Raw genomic sequence first — 17,181 nt, 5'->3', positions numbered from 1 at the left:
ATGCCTAAAACCCCTGAGCTTCCGGGGGCTGGGCCCCTTGAACCCCACCTAGGGCCCTAAGGCAGGCCCCTGCATGGATGCTTATCTGACAAATATTAGCTGCCTACAACCCCCGAGCTTCCGGGGGCCCTGCCCCCTGGACCCCACGCCAATTTGCGCTCCTCTCTTCCTGATCATAAATACTTTCGCTCCCCCACCCCGCTTTAAAAAACGTTCCGCGAGGCCTGCATGTACATGTATGAGTAGTGGTGATGCAGATTTTTTTTCTGCCCCTCTAAGTGTTTTTGCTCATTATACCACTGGGAACACTTATAACAAGAACATCAGAAGAACTACTAGAACTTCTTAAAAAAGAGTGAATGATGCAAGTGAATAATTTAGACCCTACCTCAATGTGAAAAAGACCAAGATTATGATTGGTGGAAATTAACTACATGCAACAGAGCATGGTGGTTGGTGGAGAAGAAGTTGATCAAGTGGACAAGTTTATATAATGTTCTTGGGTCAATGGTTGTCAAGGAGGGTGGAAGCTCGGTATCTATCAAGAGACAACTGGCCATGGCTAAAACATCGGCCTCAACACTGTCAAATATCTGGAAGGACAGAAACCTCACCTTGGCCACTAATTAAGGGCTTTCATCGAAAGGGTGCGGTGCGGTGCGGCGCGGTGTGGTGTGCTCAACGCACCCATTCGATAAAAGAAGGGGGGCTTTCTCGAAAGGGTGCGTTGAGAGCGGAGTACCGTTTTAACACACCCTTTCGATAAAAGCGGGGGGGGGGGGGGCTTTTCTCGAAAGGGCGCGTCGACTAGTCTTTCACATCAGTCGTTTAAAATGAGGATCTGGGACAGAAGGTAATAGTTGCCAATTTAAGTATATCGAAAATGTATTAAATAAAATGGAATGGTCTTGATTACAGAGTGGTCTCTTTCGTTGTTACTATGTTGATGGGGGAGACAGAGAGAAGGAAAAAAGGGAAAGGGAAAGGGAAGATAAAAGGAAAGAAAGAATAATAAGAAGAAAAGAGGGAAACGGGGGGGGGGCGAAGGGCTCTTGCCTCCTCACCCCACCCCGCCAAAAAATAAATAAGAGAGAGAGAGAGAAGGGAAAGGGAAAGGGAAAGAAAATATAAAAGGAAAGAAAGAAGAGGAAGAAGGAAAGAGGGAAACGGGGGAAGGGCGAAAGGCTCTTACCTCCCCCCCCCCCGCCAAAAAAATAAATGAGAGAGAGAGAGAGAGAGAGAGAGAGAAGGGAAAGGGAAAGAAAGAAGAGGAATAAGAAGGAAAGAGGGAAACGGGGGAAGGGCGAAGGGCTCTTGCCTCCTCCCCCCCCCGCCAAAAATAAATAAGAGAGAGAAGGGAAAGGGAAAGAAAATATAAAAGGAAAGAAAGAAGAGGAAGAAGGAAAGAGGGAAACGGGGGAAGGGCGAAAGGCTCTTACCTCCCCCCCCCCCGCCAAAAAAATAAATGAGAGAGAGAGAGAGAGAGAGAGAGAGAGAAGGGAAAGGGAAAGAAAGAAGAGGAATAAGAAGGAAAGAGGGAAACGGGGGAAGGGCGAAGGGCTCTTGCCTCCTCCCCCCCCCCCGCCAAAAATAAATAAGAGAGAGAAGGGAAAGGGAAAGAAAATATAAAAGGAAAGAAAGAAGAGAAATAAGAAGGAAAGAGGGAAACGGGGAAAGGGCGAAGGGCTCTTGCCTCCTCCCTCCCCACCCCCGCCAAAAATAAATAAGAGAGAGAAGGGAAAGGGAAAGAAAATATAAAAGGAAAGAAAGAAGAGGAATAAGAAATAAGAATAAGAATAAGAAAAGAGGGAAACAGGGCCAAAGGGCTCTTGCCTCCTTTCTTTTCTTTCTTTTCCTTTCTTTCCTATTCTCCCTCTTTTTCGTTTTTCTCTTTCTTTCTTCTCTTTCCCTTTCCTTCTCTCTCTCTCTCTTATTTATTTTTTGGCGGGGGGGGGGACGAGGCTAAAGCCCTTTGCGCCCGTTTCCCTCTTTTCTTCTTCTTCCTCTTCTTTCTTTCCTTTTATCTTCTCTTTCCCTTTCCCTTTCCCTTCTCTCTCTCTCTGATTTATTTTTTGGCGGGGGGGGGGGGGAGGGGGGCAAGAGTCCTTCACCCTTACCCCGTTTCCCTCTTTTCTTCTTCTTCCTCTTCTTTCTTTCCTTTTATCTTCTCTTTCCCTTTACCTTTCCCTTCTCTCTCTCTCTTAATTTTTTTTGCGGGAGGGGGGGGGGGGAGGGAGGAGGCAAGAGCCCTTCGCCCTTCCCCCGTTTCCCTCTTTCATTCTTATTCTCTTCTTTCTTTCCTTTTATATTTTCTTTCCCTCTCCCTTTCCCTTCTCTCTCTCATTTATTTTTTTGGCAGGGGGGGGGGAGGCAAAAGCCCTTTGCCCCCGTTTCCCTCTTTTCTTCTTCTTCCTCTTCTTTCTTTCCTTTTATCTTCCCTTTCCCTTTCCCTTTCCCTTCTCTCTCTCTCTGATTTATTTTTTGGCGGGGGGGGGGGGGGGGGGGAGGGGGACAAGAGTCCTCAGCCCTTCCCCCGTTTCCCTCTTTTCTTCTTCTTCCTCTTCTTTCTTTCCTTTTATCTTCTCTTTCCCTTTAGCTTTCCAATCTCTCTCTCTCTCTCTTATATATTTTTTGGGCGGGGGGAGGCAAGAGCCCTTCGCCCTTCCCCCGTTTCCCTCTTTCATTCTTATTCTCTGCTTTCTTTCCTTTTATATTTTCTTTCCCTCTCCCTTCTCTCTTATTTAATTTTGGCGGGGGGAGGGGGGGGGGGGGGGGCAAAAGCCCTTCGCCCCCGTTTCCCTCTTTTTTTCTTATTCTTTTTCCTCTTCTTTCTTTCCTTTTATCTTCTCTTTCCCTTTCGCTTTCCAATCTCTCTCTCTCTCTCTCTTATTTATTTTTTGGGCGGGGGAGGCAAGAGCCCTTCGCCCCCGTTTCCCTCTTTTCTTCTTCTTCTTCCTCTTCTTTCTTTCCTTTTATCTTCTCTTTCCCTTTCCCTTTCCCTTCTCTCTCTATCTCTTATTTATTTTTTTTGGCGGGGGGTGGGGAGGGAGGAGGCAAGAGCCCTTCGCCTTTCCCCCGTTTCCCTCTTTCCTTCTTATTCCTCTTCTTTCTTTCCTTTTATATTTTCTTTCCCTTTCCCTTCTCTCCTTATTTATTTTTGGCGGGGGGGGGGGGGTGAGGAGGAGGCAAGAGCCCTTCGCCCCCCCCCCCCGTTTCCCTCTTTTCTTCTTATTAGTCTTTCTTTCCTTTTATCTTCCCTTTCCCTTTCCCTTTTTTCCTTCTCTCTGTCTCCCCCATCAACATAGTAACAACGAAAGATAACACTCTGTAATCAAGACCATTCCATTTTGTTTAATACATTTTCGATATACTTAAATTGGCAACTATTACCTTCTGTCCCAGATCCTCATTTTAAACGACTGATGCGAAAGACTAGTCGACGCACCCTTTCGAGAAAAGCCCCCCCCCCCCGCTTTTATCGAAAGGGTGTGTTAAAACGGTACTCCGCTCTCAACGCACCCTTTCGAGAAAAGTCCCTCTTTTATCGAATGGGTGCGTTGAGCACACCACACCGCGCCGCGCCGCACCGCACCCTTTCGATGAAAGCCCTTGCTGCATGAGATTGAGAGCTAGAGCTAGAGTCGATATATAGTCTAGATCTAGGTAGTACTAAGTAGGTTAAACTTCGAGTTAGAGACAATTTGGTTAATCATGTTAATTCTAGAAAGAGAGAGTTGTCAGTTGTCAGCACAGTCTGCATGGAGAGAGAGAGAGAGAGAGAGGAATTATATTCTCTGAAAGTAGTCTTTAAAATATTATGTATGGCATGCTACTTGACTTTCAAATTCTAATTCCACTAATCACTATTTAACAAAAGTATTAAACTCTTTAGCGCTAGCTACGGTCATAGGCGACGTAAATGGGGAGGGAGGGTAGGGGGCACTCGCCCCCCCCCCCAACCAAAAAAGAGGGGGGCAAAACGCATTTTTTGTCCCCCCAAAACGCCCTCCCCCCCCCCCCCCCCCCTCCAAAAAAAGAAAGAAAAGGAGTAAAAATGGTTTGTATTTTTAATCCAAAAGAACATAATAATAATAAACCTGAATTAAATCACATATAAAATTCCATTGAAAGAAAAGGAAAATTAAGCCTATAACAGGAACTAAATTTCCTACATTCCGCGTGCCACCTATATTTATCGATGGAGGTTTTTATAATAACGATACACGCATATCGTGATCGTGGAAAAATTGTGAGAATATGGGAAAGCGTGTGTTTTTTTCAATATGGGGGTGAGAATACATGAGCCCCCGAACACTGGCGTACTGATGGGGGGGGGGGGGGGGGAGTATTTCTTATTTGATATACAAATGTTGCTGAATTGACATGATTTTCCGGTATTTTTTCTAAAAAATTGTGTAAGTCATACCTTTTTATGCGTTTGTTGAAAATAAGAAATTCCAAAATTTACAGTCGGGCTAACAATATGCTTATTTAGAAGCCTTCATGTCAGGGCCTGCAGAACGGCTGGGCTCGGGGGCTCGAGCCCCCCTCACTTTTTGAAAAAGTATATTACAGACAAAAAGAAAGAAATTAGAGAGAGAGAAGTGACCTGCCAATGTCACAAATGAGGTATCAAAATATGCTCATCTGACCGTAATTAAATACCTAAAACCCTGGAGCTTAATTACGGGGGCCCCGCCGCCCCCGGACCCAACCAACGGCCCTAAGGCGGTCCCTTGGATGCTCAGCTGACCTTAATTAAATACCTAAGACCCCCGAGCTTCCGGGGGCTCTGGACCCCCACCAAGGGCCCTAAGGCGGGCCCCTGGATGCTCATCTGACCGTAATTAAATACCTAAACCCCCTTAGCTTTCAGGGGCTCTGCTCCCTGGACCCCACCAAGGGCCCTAAATCGGTCCCCTAGATACTCATCTGACCGCAATTAAATACCTAAGACTCCCAAGCTTATGGGGGCTCTGGACCCCACCAATGGCCCTTAGGCGGGCCCCTGGATGCTTAGCTGACCGTAGTTAAATATAAAAAACCTCTGAGCTTTAGGGGGCTCTGCCCTCTGGACCACATCAATGGCCTTAAACAGGGCCCCTGGATGCTAATCTAACCGTAATTAAATACTTAAAACCCCTGAGCTTCCGGGGGCTCTGCCCCCTGAGCTCCCCGCCAATTAGTGACCTGCTAGTGTCACAAATAAGGTATTTAAATATGCTTATCTGACCGTAATTGAATGTCTAAAAACCCTGAGCTCCCGGGGGCTCAGCCCCTTGACCCCCTGCCGGGGCTCAGGCCCTGGACCCAACGCCAATTTACGCTCTACCTGATCGTTAATAATTAATACTCCACCTGGCTACGGCCGTGTTTCATGCTGTATAGTCGTGAACAATTGCACTGAACTCGCACTCTGTCTCTGAAGGAATCATCAATTATACTGGACGACTTAATTTGCATTCATGTTTAGAAATATCAAAATAAATCTTTTCCTGTTGTTAGTTTGCATGAAAAGTGCATAGTTCTAATTTAGAACTTTAGAACTAATTGTCAAAATCCATTTGGGCTTCCCTGTAGTGACCTTTGATTTTTATTTGATTTGATAAGGTTTTATTCGAATATTCAACAATACAGCTGGAGGCTGATGCAATTGAATTTACAAGGTAAAAATAATTCCATAGACATAAAAATATAATTATATGCTTTAACACTTTTAAATGAATCCAGATATAAACAGTACATAGTAAATAAATCATGAATAATGGAAACAATAATAATATTGAGTTCGGTTTGCATACTTGAATATGAAATAAATAGAAATTCAAAGGGTGTACGATCAGGTATACAGTTTGAGAGTCGGAGCAGGACATTTTGATAATGTATTAAGAGAAAAATTATTATTGATCATCAAAAAATTGAAACTAAATGATTAAACTGTAACATTTACATGAAGTATATATACAAAATAATTCGATAAAATAAAATTATTAAATATTGTTATGTATGATCTTCATGAATACGTGATGTAAAACCCGGCTTGAAAACATAAAATTACATTTAATAAATTAAATTTATTTAGTAAACAACATCCGTACAAATGGGCTTGTTTCGGGCTCTGCTCATTTCTGTGCGCCCGTTGTACCTCGATCATTACAATAAGTTAAGTGACATCCATAGAGACTCGACCGAGCGTATTCAAAACGCACCACACAGGGCGCGCAATTAGGTATAGGCTTTTACACACACTCTCCATTTTATACTCTCCCAAAATATATCTTTCTGTACAGAAAAACCTGGTTTTAATGAAAATTTAGAATTTAGACTTGCTGTAGATATGACTATATATGTCTACTTTTTTTTAGTTTAAAACTGTCTAATGGTATAAACTCTTTTCTTTTTTTTACACAAAAATCTTTACACAGGAATTACACATTGTTCTCAGTCTACATGGGCTGTATTCATAGACACTACTTGCCAATTTTATCTCTGTTACACTGCACATAGTTTACATGCGGTCTTGGATTCAGTAAATAATAGGAAGGGCGGTCATGGGCATTTCAGTGTACTCAAGAGGGTTACTTTTATGATGCTAATGTAAGGTTTTAATTTTACTGATCCAGGTGGTTACTTGTTTATTTTACACTGTACATTTAGCTTTCCACTCCGTTATGCTTCAGCGCACTCCTGACCTTCATTCATTCTCTCATGTCTGCTAGCTCTTGGCTTCCATTGTTCTGTCCCTATTCATTCATCCTCATGCACATTACCTGGTATAGCACCACACACACACACTCTTCCATCTCTTATGCCTAGTTCACACCGACGCCGAATGTCGCGCTTTAAATCGGCGATCAATTCGGCGTCATTTTTTCAAAAAATCTCACGATCTCCTGAGATATGTTATGCTAAGTTCACACCGACGCCGAATTAATGGCGCATTAAATCGGCGAAGCGTAACAAAGCTTAATTAAAGCGTAAAGACCGTAATAGAGCGTGAGAAAGCTTTGAGCAATTCGGGACATTCGGCAAGAGCGCCAAAAATTTAAACTCTGTTAAGCTTTCCTACGCTTTGAGCAAAACTTTGATAAGCTTTGTGACGCTTTGATAAGCTTTAATACGCTCTCCCCGCTTTACGCAATTCGTGACAGATCGCCTCAAAATTTTAAACAGTTTAAACAATTTTGGCGCTCTTGCCGAATGTCCCGAATTGCTCAAAGCTTTCTCACGCTCTATTACGGTCTTTACGCTTTAATTAAGTTTTGTTACGCTTTGCCGCCGCTTTGCTCGCCGATTTAATGCGCCATCAATTCGGCGTCGGTGTGAACTTAGCATTAGCTATTCAACCCAGCACACATGGCACTCTACCTTTACAAGCTTTTCTATTGGTTACTAGCTTACTTATTGTCCAATCTTGTGATTGGTGATTATTGTTTCATGGACTGCATGTCAGCCATCTTGACAGCCATTTTGTGGTTGTAATAAAATCTAATAGTGCAGCTCAAGTCATCAAACATGTAAGACCACTTTTGTCTTGTGTGGGTCCTTACAACTGGTGGCAGCGGTGGGATGGAAGGAGGGTGCAGTCTGCAACTGGTTATGTTGCTACGCCAACACTATGTAGAATATACAGGTTTATACGGCAGAATGCTTTAACGTACAGCAGCCAAAGGCAGATTATACATGCAAACTGAATGTGATAAGTTGCTAGAAAAATACAGAACTGTATGAAGGGTGAAGAAAAGAAACCTCACTCACTGATGAATCGATGAATGCAGGAATATCCACCAAAATACAGCTCCAGTATGAAGAAGGGTAAAAGAAATCTCACTTACTGATGAAGGATGAGTGAAGGAATCCACAAAATTACTGATGTAGGAAGAAATCAAGGCTCAAAAAGTCAAGATGAAACTTCAGTAATTAATGAAGGAAGTTGAATACACACAAACACTAACTGCTTCAGCTTTTAAATGAAGGGAGGTCAATCAGTGAGAAGAAGGGTGATATCATGCTCTCAAACATTCACATTCATATACAGATGGAGGGAGAATTTCACCTTGCAACTCACCACTAAAAACACTGCAGGAATTTCTACATATGAAGGAAGGCTGCAATTACAGTTTAGTGCAGAAAAACCACCGCTGTCACCAGTTGTATGAAGGGTGAAGATACAACAAAAAGAGAATGTAAGATTCAGATTGCATTTGTCACAGGGTTGACCTGAATTAATTTACAAAGAGGACTTTCTAAATGTGTCAACAAAAACAATAACTAAAAGTTGATGTGATTATTTAACTTACAGTACATGTTTACATCGTTTTCTGAACATCACGTTTTAGTCATTTGACCTATATTAATGTTTTCAGATATTTGGATTTAAAACAGATTCTCGATACATGAATTCATAAGATGTGTTTTTTCATTACATTAATCATTTTTAGTCAAGATTTTATCGACCATAGACACTGTATTTGTATAATGTCTCCTTAAATCTGAGACAGTATTGAAAGAGTTATGTCAGAATGCATGCATATTCTCTGTGTACATTGTATTTCATTATTCAATTGGCTAACTTATTCCAAAAACAAAAAATCAAAAATTAACAGTGATTCACGAAACAGTGATATTTTTTTTTTTAGGTGAAGACATTGCCATGTATTTTTTGTAAAATTATTGACAGTTGCCAAATTGGGTATGAAATATTTGATATTTTGTCATTACTGACAGGGCAAAAAAAAAGAAGGGAAATTATTCAATGTGTATGTCTACAGATGATTAGACTGGAATTTTCAGGGTGAGAAAGGATAGAACCCATTGAAGTTAGGAAGTTGTTTGGAAGATGTTCATTGATGAAAGCATACCATTTTCTTGTATTCGCTATATGTGTGACCTTTCATTTTAAACAGTTTAATTTTCCCTAATATGAATAGATGCTATTTCTTGAAGAAAAAAAAGAAGGGAATTGTACAGAAGGAAAACTTCATGATTTGATTTGTTCAGGTATTTCAAGCAAATTTATGTGACTCATTTTCTTCGGAAACAAATGCATGTTAATACGAAGTATCTTTTAAAATGAGGACATTTTTCTGTGAAGATGGAATATTATGTAAGGTTTTAATTTTACTGATCCAGGTGGTTACTTGTTTATTTTACACTGTACATTTAGCTTTCCACTCCGTTGTGCTTCAGCGCACTCCTGACCTACATTCATTCTCTCATGTCTGCTAGCTCTTGGCTTCTATTGTTCTGTCCCTATTCATTCATCCTCATGCACACTACCTGCTATAGCACCACACACACACACTCTTCCTATCTCTTAGCTATTCAACCCAGCACACATGGCACTCTACCTTTACAAGCTTTTCTATTGGTTACTTACTTATTGTCCAATCTTGTGATTGGTGATTATTGTTTCATGGACTCAGGCGCGCCGGAAGCAGTATAAGATTGGGGGGGGGGGGGGGGCAAACATTCCAGGGGGCTCACCTTCCAGGGGCAGTGACGTAACGAGCAAAAATGTTTGGAAGGGGGGGGGCATAAGAAAAATCTGCATCACCATCACTCTTACACGTTACATGCAGGCCAGGCCCCGCGGAACGTTTTTCAAAGTGGATTATTAACAATCAGGTAGAGCGTAAAATGGCGTGGGGTCCAGGGGCTGAGCCCCCAGAAGTTTAGGGGTTTTAGGAATATAATTATGGTCAGATAAGCATATTTAGATACCTTATTTGTGACACTGGCAGGCCACTAATTGGCGGAGAGTCCAGGGAGCAGAGCCCCGGAAGCTCGGGGGTTTGAGGTATTTAATAACGGTCAGATGAGCATACAGGGGACCGCCTTAGGGCCCTTGGTGGGGTCTGGGGGCGGAGCCACCGTAAGCTCTGAGATTTTAGACATTTAATTAAGGTCAGATGAGCATCCAGGGCCCCGCCTTAGGGCCCTTGGTGGGGTCCAGGGGGTAGAGCCCCCGGAAGCTCAGGGGTTTTTAGGTATTTAATAACGGTCAGATGAGCATACAGGGGACCGCCTTAGGGCCCTTGGTGGGGTCTGGGGGCGGAGCCCCCGTAAGCTCTGGGGTCTTAGACATTTAATTACGGTCAGATGAGCATCCAGGGCCCCGCCTTATAGCCCTTGTTAGGGTCCAGGGGGCAGAGCCCCCGGAAGCTCGGGGGTTTTAGGTATTTAATTACGGTCAGATGAGCATATTTTGATACCTCATATGTGACATTGGCAGGTCACTTATTTTTTCTCTCTCTCTTTCTTTCTTTTTCTCTGTAACAAACTTTTTCAACAATTGAGGGTGGCACGAGTCCCCGAGCCCTGCCGTTCTGCAGTCCCTAACATAAATGCTTCTAAATAAGCATATTTTTCGCCCGACTGTAAATTTTGGAATTTCTAATTTTCCAACAAACGCATAAAAAGGTATGACTTACCAAAAAAATGAGAAAATATACCGGAAAATCATGTCATTTCAGCAACATTTGTAAATCACTGGTATCGAATAAAAAAAAATACCCCCCCCCCCATCAGTACGCCAGCGTTCAGGGGCTCATAAGCATCTCACCCATATAACAAAAAACAGACACGCTTTCCCATTCTTTCGCAATATGTCCACGATATGCGCGTATCGCTATTATAAAAACCTCCATTGATAAATATAGGTAGCTTGCGCAATGTTTAGGAAATTTAATTCCTGTTAACTTTCCTTTTCTTTGAATGGAATTTCATACGTCATTTAATTCAGGTTTTTATTATTGTTATGTTCTTTTGGGTTAAAAATACAAACCATCTTTACTCCTTTACTGCTTTTTTTTTTTTGTTGAGGGGGGGGGGGGGGGGGGGCGTTTTGGGGGGGCAAAAATGCGTTTTGCCCCCCCAATTTTGTGATCGGGGGGGCAGCTGTCCCCCCCTGCCCCCCACTTCCGGCGCCTATGCTGATGGACTGCATGTCAGCCATCTTGGCAGCCATGCATTTTGTGGTTGTAATAAAATCTAACAGTGCAGCTCAAGTCATCAAACATGTAAGACCACTTTTTTCTTGTGTGGGTCCTTACACTAATAGTGAATATAATTGACCTTCCTGTGACTTTCTCTTCTTTTTGTTTAACCTTTGCAGATCGAGCTCTATTAATTGCCACTTGAGCCATCAAGGCAGCCTCTGTTTCAAGTGCTTCATCAATGGATTTCTCAATTATCAGAAGTCTAGGAATTCAGGAAGCGAAGGTTTAGCACGTATTCCTGAAGATTCAAAGTGCTCACATTCCATGTGGTCACCATGCCTAAGAAGAGGGTTTCACACAAGAACAAGAAAGGGCAACAGTCATCAGCAAAGGACAGCCCAAGAAATACCAAAGATGAGAATTCAAAAGGACCCAGTACCAATCCCCAAGGGACACCAGGAGACGGAGAAAAAGCATGGCCCATGAAGGATGGAGCCACAGGTTAGTTTCAATCGAGCAGACATTTAATTTTCAGACCAAGCATACGGTCGAGTGGCCCATATATGAAAATGTGGTTCTACTGTTTCCTTTTAAGATTTTTGTTTACTGTTGTAGAGTAATTATGATGTAAAAGTGAGATAAAATGAATTGATAATAACCATGCAGACATCAGCTGTCAAAGAGGTTGGATGGTATTTGAAAAGTGTGTTATTTAAAACTGAGAGGCAGTGGCGTAATGAGCAAAACTTTTTTTTAGGGAGGGCACAAGAAGAAAAAAAAGGATAATCTACAAACAAGTGAGAAAAAGCCCTAGAAAATCATGTCATTTCAGCAACGCGCTTGTAATAAATGGTATTGAATTAGAAATAAACCACGTTTGAATCAGTACGCCAGCGCTGAGAGGTACATGTAAGTAATTGTCATGGTAACAAATCTGATATTAGGAAAGTCATTGGTTAATGTCTAAGCAGAGCTAAAATGCACTTGGATAGTTTACAGAGAAATAGCACGAGTAAGACGTTTTTATTTCATGTAAGTTAATTGTATCCCCCGGCAGTATGCCGGTGGGGAACTATGGATTCAGCAGCGTTACGCCGCCGCATCATATTCTTGTATGCGCTCTAACTGCCATTTTCCTCGACAGATTTCTTTCAAAATCTCCAAGCCTATAGATTTTGGTGATGCTGCCTCTAGAGTTCCGTCGTTTATAGGATCAAAGGTCATATTTTGATGTCTTGTGTGTGCACTCTAGTGTGCGATCTAACTACATCATTACTTGGCGGATTTCTATCAAATTTGTAAAGAGGTGTATCTTGGTATAATCTACACACCTATAACTTTTGGGTATGCTGCCCCCAGTGTTCCGTCTTTTATAGGGTTAAAGGTTATATTTTTGTGGATGGTTTGTGTTCGTTCTATAGGCAACATTTCTAAAGGGATTTTGTTCAAATGTTGAACGAAGGTGTATCTTAGTATAATCTCCAAGCCTATAGATTCTGGTGATGCTACATGTAGCTGCCTCCAGTGTTCTGTATTTTATAGGGTAAAAGGTCATATTTTGATAGATCTTGTGTGCACTCTAGTGTGCGATCTTACTGCAACATTTCTTGACAAATTTCCTTCAAAATGTGTATCTTCTCGATATATTTCTTTCAAATTTTGTATAGAGGTGTATCTTGGTCAAATCTTCACATCTTTGGTGTTTGGTGATGCTGCCACACATGTGTTCTTCTGTTATAGGGTCAAAGTTTATATTTTGGTGGCTTTCATTTTGTGCTCTGTAACTGCTCATTTTTTGACAGATTTCTTTCAAATTTTTGACTGATTTCTTTCAAATTTTCGACAGAGATGCATACTCTAATCTACACACATATTGTTTTGTTGATGCTGCTCCTAGTCTTGACAATAGTCCGAGCCACTAGTGGCAATCTCTACGTCATCCTTTTGTTTCAGGGAGGGAGAGAAGGGATCTTTCTCCCTCCTTCGAACATATACATGCATGCAAGGATGACACAAAAGTCGCTGCCAGTGCCGGGGCACTTCTTTTTTCTTCTTTTTTTCCCACCCGTTCACCTGGCACTGACCAGGCCGACGCTTACCCCTGCCCGGCAGGCTCAGGAGAGCGCCGGCATGGTACCGTGGGTAAAAATGTTTCCCAGCTCAATCACTGTCAACTCACCACTCAGGTACCAAACTGGGACCAAATGTCAAAATTTCTGTTTGGACTCGAAGGAAAATGGATTATTTTGTCATCTTTGGTTTTTAGAACAGCATTGTTTACTATTATTATTATTATTATTAAATCGGTGCCTTCAACTGCAATTCGAAGTAAAATCGCTTGAGTTTTCAGAGACGGACCTGGGATACTGCTCCCGTAGTGGTGGTGGCAAAAAAACAAAAAACAAACAAAAACATGGCGACCGAGTATTTGAGTATTCGCCTGTAAGCCTGGGAGTGTACTCGAGTACCTCATTGTAAACACGGTTATGCACAGCCTTAATACATATTGCGATATTTCTAGTTATTTTACTGTGAGGTTTTGGAATTGTGAAAATGATAAAGAAATTGACTCGGCCTGGCTGAAAAGCGCACCACTGTACGCGAAAATGTGTACAGTATATCTACTAAGTCATTTTGCCTATTGAAATACATATTCTTAATGGGTGAATAAGTAATATAACGATCAAGGCACTTAACAAAGATTTGTGCATCAAGTGTGATTACATTACCAGGCGCGGATCCAGGATTTTCCAATAGGGGGGGGGGGGGGGCCGGATATTTGAAAATCGCGCAGACCGTTATTTCAACTCGACTTACCAATACTGACAAGGTTATATTAAAAGCACCGTACCGGTACATACAAGCGGGTACAATTTTTTTTCTTTTTTTTCCCCTTTTTTTTCTCTTATCCGATATCAACATTCCCCAAGTTTAAGTTATGTGCGAGCAATTTTTTTTACATTTTCATCAGGGGGGGGGGGGGGGCTGAATCCACTTGCTTAAATATTAATTTTCTGGGTTCACAATTTCGCGAGCGAGCGAGCGAGCGAAAATTGAGCATATGTATGTTGTGAAAGTGTTATTTATCCCCAAAATACGCGAGATAAGACATTAAAAAAATGCATATTCGGTCAGGTTGTAATTTTTAAATTTGCGGGGAAAGAGAGGCTGTACCCCGCATTAACTGCAAGAAATGAAATTTGAATGCCTGTGGAGTAAAAAAAATAACAGCTCTAGCTACAACCATGATTACATGAGAGCTTCCATTTTTGGGGAAATCCAGAACAATTAAACTTTTGTGGTGTTATATCTGTGTTTCATGACTGTCAAAATATATTTAACACTTTCTTTATATCTTTACATATTTATATTCATGAATTACTTCATCACTCTTGTTCGCTTATAAAATGACAATGTGCTCGTCGTGCTGAGTTATTTGCTATAACTATGATTGCAATGAAAACTTCCATTTATTTGGAAATCCAGAACAATTAACTTGTGGTGCTCTATATGTGTTTCATGACTGTCAAAATATATTTAACACTTTCTTTATATCTTTACATATTTACATTCATGAATGACTTCATCACTAACGGTTCGCTTAAAAATACGATCGTGCCGAGTTGTTCGCTACAACCAATATTGCAATGTGAACTTCCTTTTATTTGGAAATCCAGAACAATTAACTTGTGGTGCTCTATATGTGTTTCATGACTGTCATAATATATTAAACACTTTCTTTATATCTTTACATGTTTGTATTACTTTATCACTCTCGTTCGCTTACAAATAACAACGTGCTCATTTTACTCCGTATTCATATGAATATAATATAAATATTTTTAACAAATCCGCATCACCACCACTGTTACATGCAGGCCCCGCTGAACGTTTTTCAAAGTTGGTGGGGGAGGGGCTAAAGAATTTACGATCAGGTAGAGCGTAGCGAGAGAAGCGAGTGAAGCGTAAATTGGCTTGGGGTCCAGGGGAAAAAGCCCCAGCGGGGGTCAAGGGGCAGACCCCTCGGAAGCTCAGGAGTTCAGTTTAGGAATTTAATTACGGTCAGATGAGCATATTTTGATACCTTATTTATACCTTATCACTAATATACCCGGGGTCCAGGGGACTGAAGCTCAGGGTTTTAGGCATTTAATAATGGTCAGATGATTTAATTGCGGTCAGATGGGCATATTTTGATACCTCATTAGTTGTGTGGCATGGCACTGGCAGGTCACAATTTTTCTTTCTTCCTTTCTTTCTATTTTAATATCTTACACATACTTTTTTCTAGTGAGGGGGTGGCTTGAGCCCCCAAGCCCCGCCGTTCCTCGGGCCCTGACATGTGCCCATGCCTTGAGCCATAATGTATAGCCGTACAGAGGATTTTTTCATGTTGGGGACCGGGGTAAAATGCAATGAATTATTGATCATTTACTGCATTTTTTATTTAATTTTTATTTGTGGGAACTGCCCCCTACCCTAGCCCCCGCTGCGTACAGTCATGGTTGAGTGGCAAAGCAATGGTCTCGTAACTGTGAGGCCCCAGGATCAAAACCGTGTCGATGTGCTATATTAGTGCCCTTTTGTGGGGCATTAATCCTCATTACTGTCATTTATGACTTAAGGGCGTAGGTCCCCTAGTTGATAAGCATATTAGCATACACATGCTTTAGCAGTCACGCAAAACAAACACTGGCAAATCATTATTCAATAATGTCTGAGAATTGATACTATTATCTAGATCTATTAGGAATAAATCATTGTCAAAATGATTCCATAAATTGGGGTTAAAATAAATATTCCAACGTTATGAGCGACAGTTTATATTCTCATAGTAAATAACATATTGTTTTTTTTTTTTATCATAATCATACCTTGTCACATCAATACTATATCACATCGTTTCTTTTCATAAAAACATTATATTCTTGCATCACATGATAACGTATCTTATAATAAATACTTTGTTATCATTTCGTGCAATGTTGAGTCAGGTGATATCACATTAATGCAATAACATAAAGATATCATATTTAGATCATGATCATATTATGTTATGGAATAGCAATCATGTCGATCATATCTCCTTTGTATCATGATTTTCATATGATTGTGCTGATAAAGTGTAAATTTGATTTCTTCAATCGTTAAGAGTTCATTTTACTGTACAAGTGTTGCCGTAATTATATGTCGCAATTATAATTTTGAAATATGAATGCAAATGTATGTATTCCTGTTATATTCTGGCCCGTCTCCTTGGTCCAGTGGTCAAGACATTGGCGTTCTAATAGCCAGTGAACCTTGTTCGATTCCCGGCGGAGTCATTTTTCCACATTCGCAATCAATTCCGAAAAGGGATGACAGCAACTAAAAGTATCTAGGAAATCAATGTATTTCCCTGGCTTTGGATTTCTTTTTTGTCTTCGATTTTCATACTTACTTTCAAAATAATCTCTCAACCTTAAATTCCTGCAAAATTCAGAACCATCTTATTTTTATGAAACTGCGGACGTAGTAAAAAAGTTAATTTCAAGGATTTGTATTTCAATTGTTTTAATCAGCATTAATATACTCTCTTAGAGTAGGTTAGATAGAAACTTTATAATGGAAAAATATGCATCAGTATTAACAAACTTGACACTTCTGTGGCGTGGGAAAGTGGTGTACCCTATTGTTCAGTGCTATTGTAAACAGATGGCAATTTAATTGTACTGAAAATTCAATAACCAACAGAACGAGCGTTCTCTTTTATACAGATATTGTTGTATTAACCAAAACAAATCCACACTGTAGGCCTAGGCATACATACATGTACATCACACGCAATAGATCCAAGATTTAATACCACCGAGAGCCCCCCCCCCACGTTCGGAATCGTATAGGGCTGCTGCTATTATCTCTCAGGAAAGTACCCTATATAGTACATGTACATTCTTTTACCGTGTGCGTAGGCCATTTAAGGGTTTTTAGAGGGTAGATTTTCCAAATACGAACTTGTTTATGATGCTTAAAATTTGTTTATAATGTAATGGTAGTTGACATATTATAGCACAGGAAACCATTTATCCAGGCGCGTATCAAGGATTTTCCAATAGGGGGGATGGGGGGATGGGGGGGGGGGGCGGAAATTTGAAAATCGCACAGACCGTTATTTAATTAATTCAAAATCCCAATACCGACAAGGTCATATTAGAAGCACCGTACCGGTAACTACCAGCAGGCACAGGCTTTGGAAAGGGGG

General features: G+C 41.1%; 1 protein-coding gene across 1 annotated transcript in view; it reads left to right on the top strand.

Annotated features, from left to right (window-relative positions):
- Positions 1–17,181, top strand: part of LOC105446577 — a 57,462-nt gene that overhangs the window by 19,544 nt on the left and 20,737 nt on the right. Inside the window, exon 3 of the mRNA XM_030984992.1 lies at positions 11,117–11,441. Within this exon, the coding sequence (XP_030840852.1) occupies positions 11,276–11,441 (166 nt within the window). The 5' untranslated portion in view covers positions 11,117–11,275. The remainder of the gene's footprint in view (positions 1–11,116; positions 11,442–17,181) is intronic.

The sequence above is a fragment of the Strongylocentrotus purpuratus genome, unplaced genomic scaffold (assembly GCF_000002235.5).
Source record: "Strongylocentrotus purpuratus isolate Spur 01 unplaced genomic scaffold, Spur_5.0 spur5_scaffold_14, whole genome shotgun sequence".
NCBI lineage: Eukaryota > Metazoa > Echinodermata > Echinoidea > Camarodonta > Strongylocentrotidae > Strongylocentrotus > Strongylocentrotus purpuratus.
The sequence above is the reverse complement of the archived record's forward strand: the minus strand, read 5'-3'. Positions and strand labels throughout refer to the sequence as shown.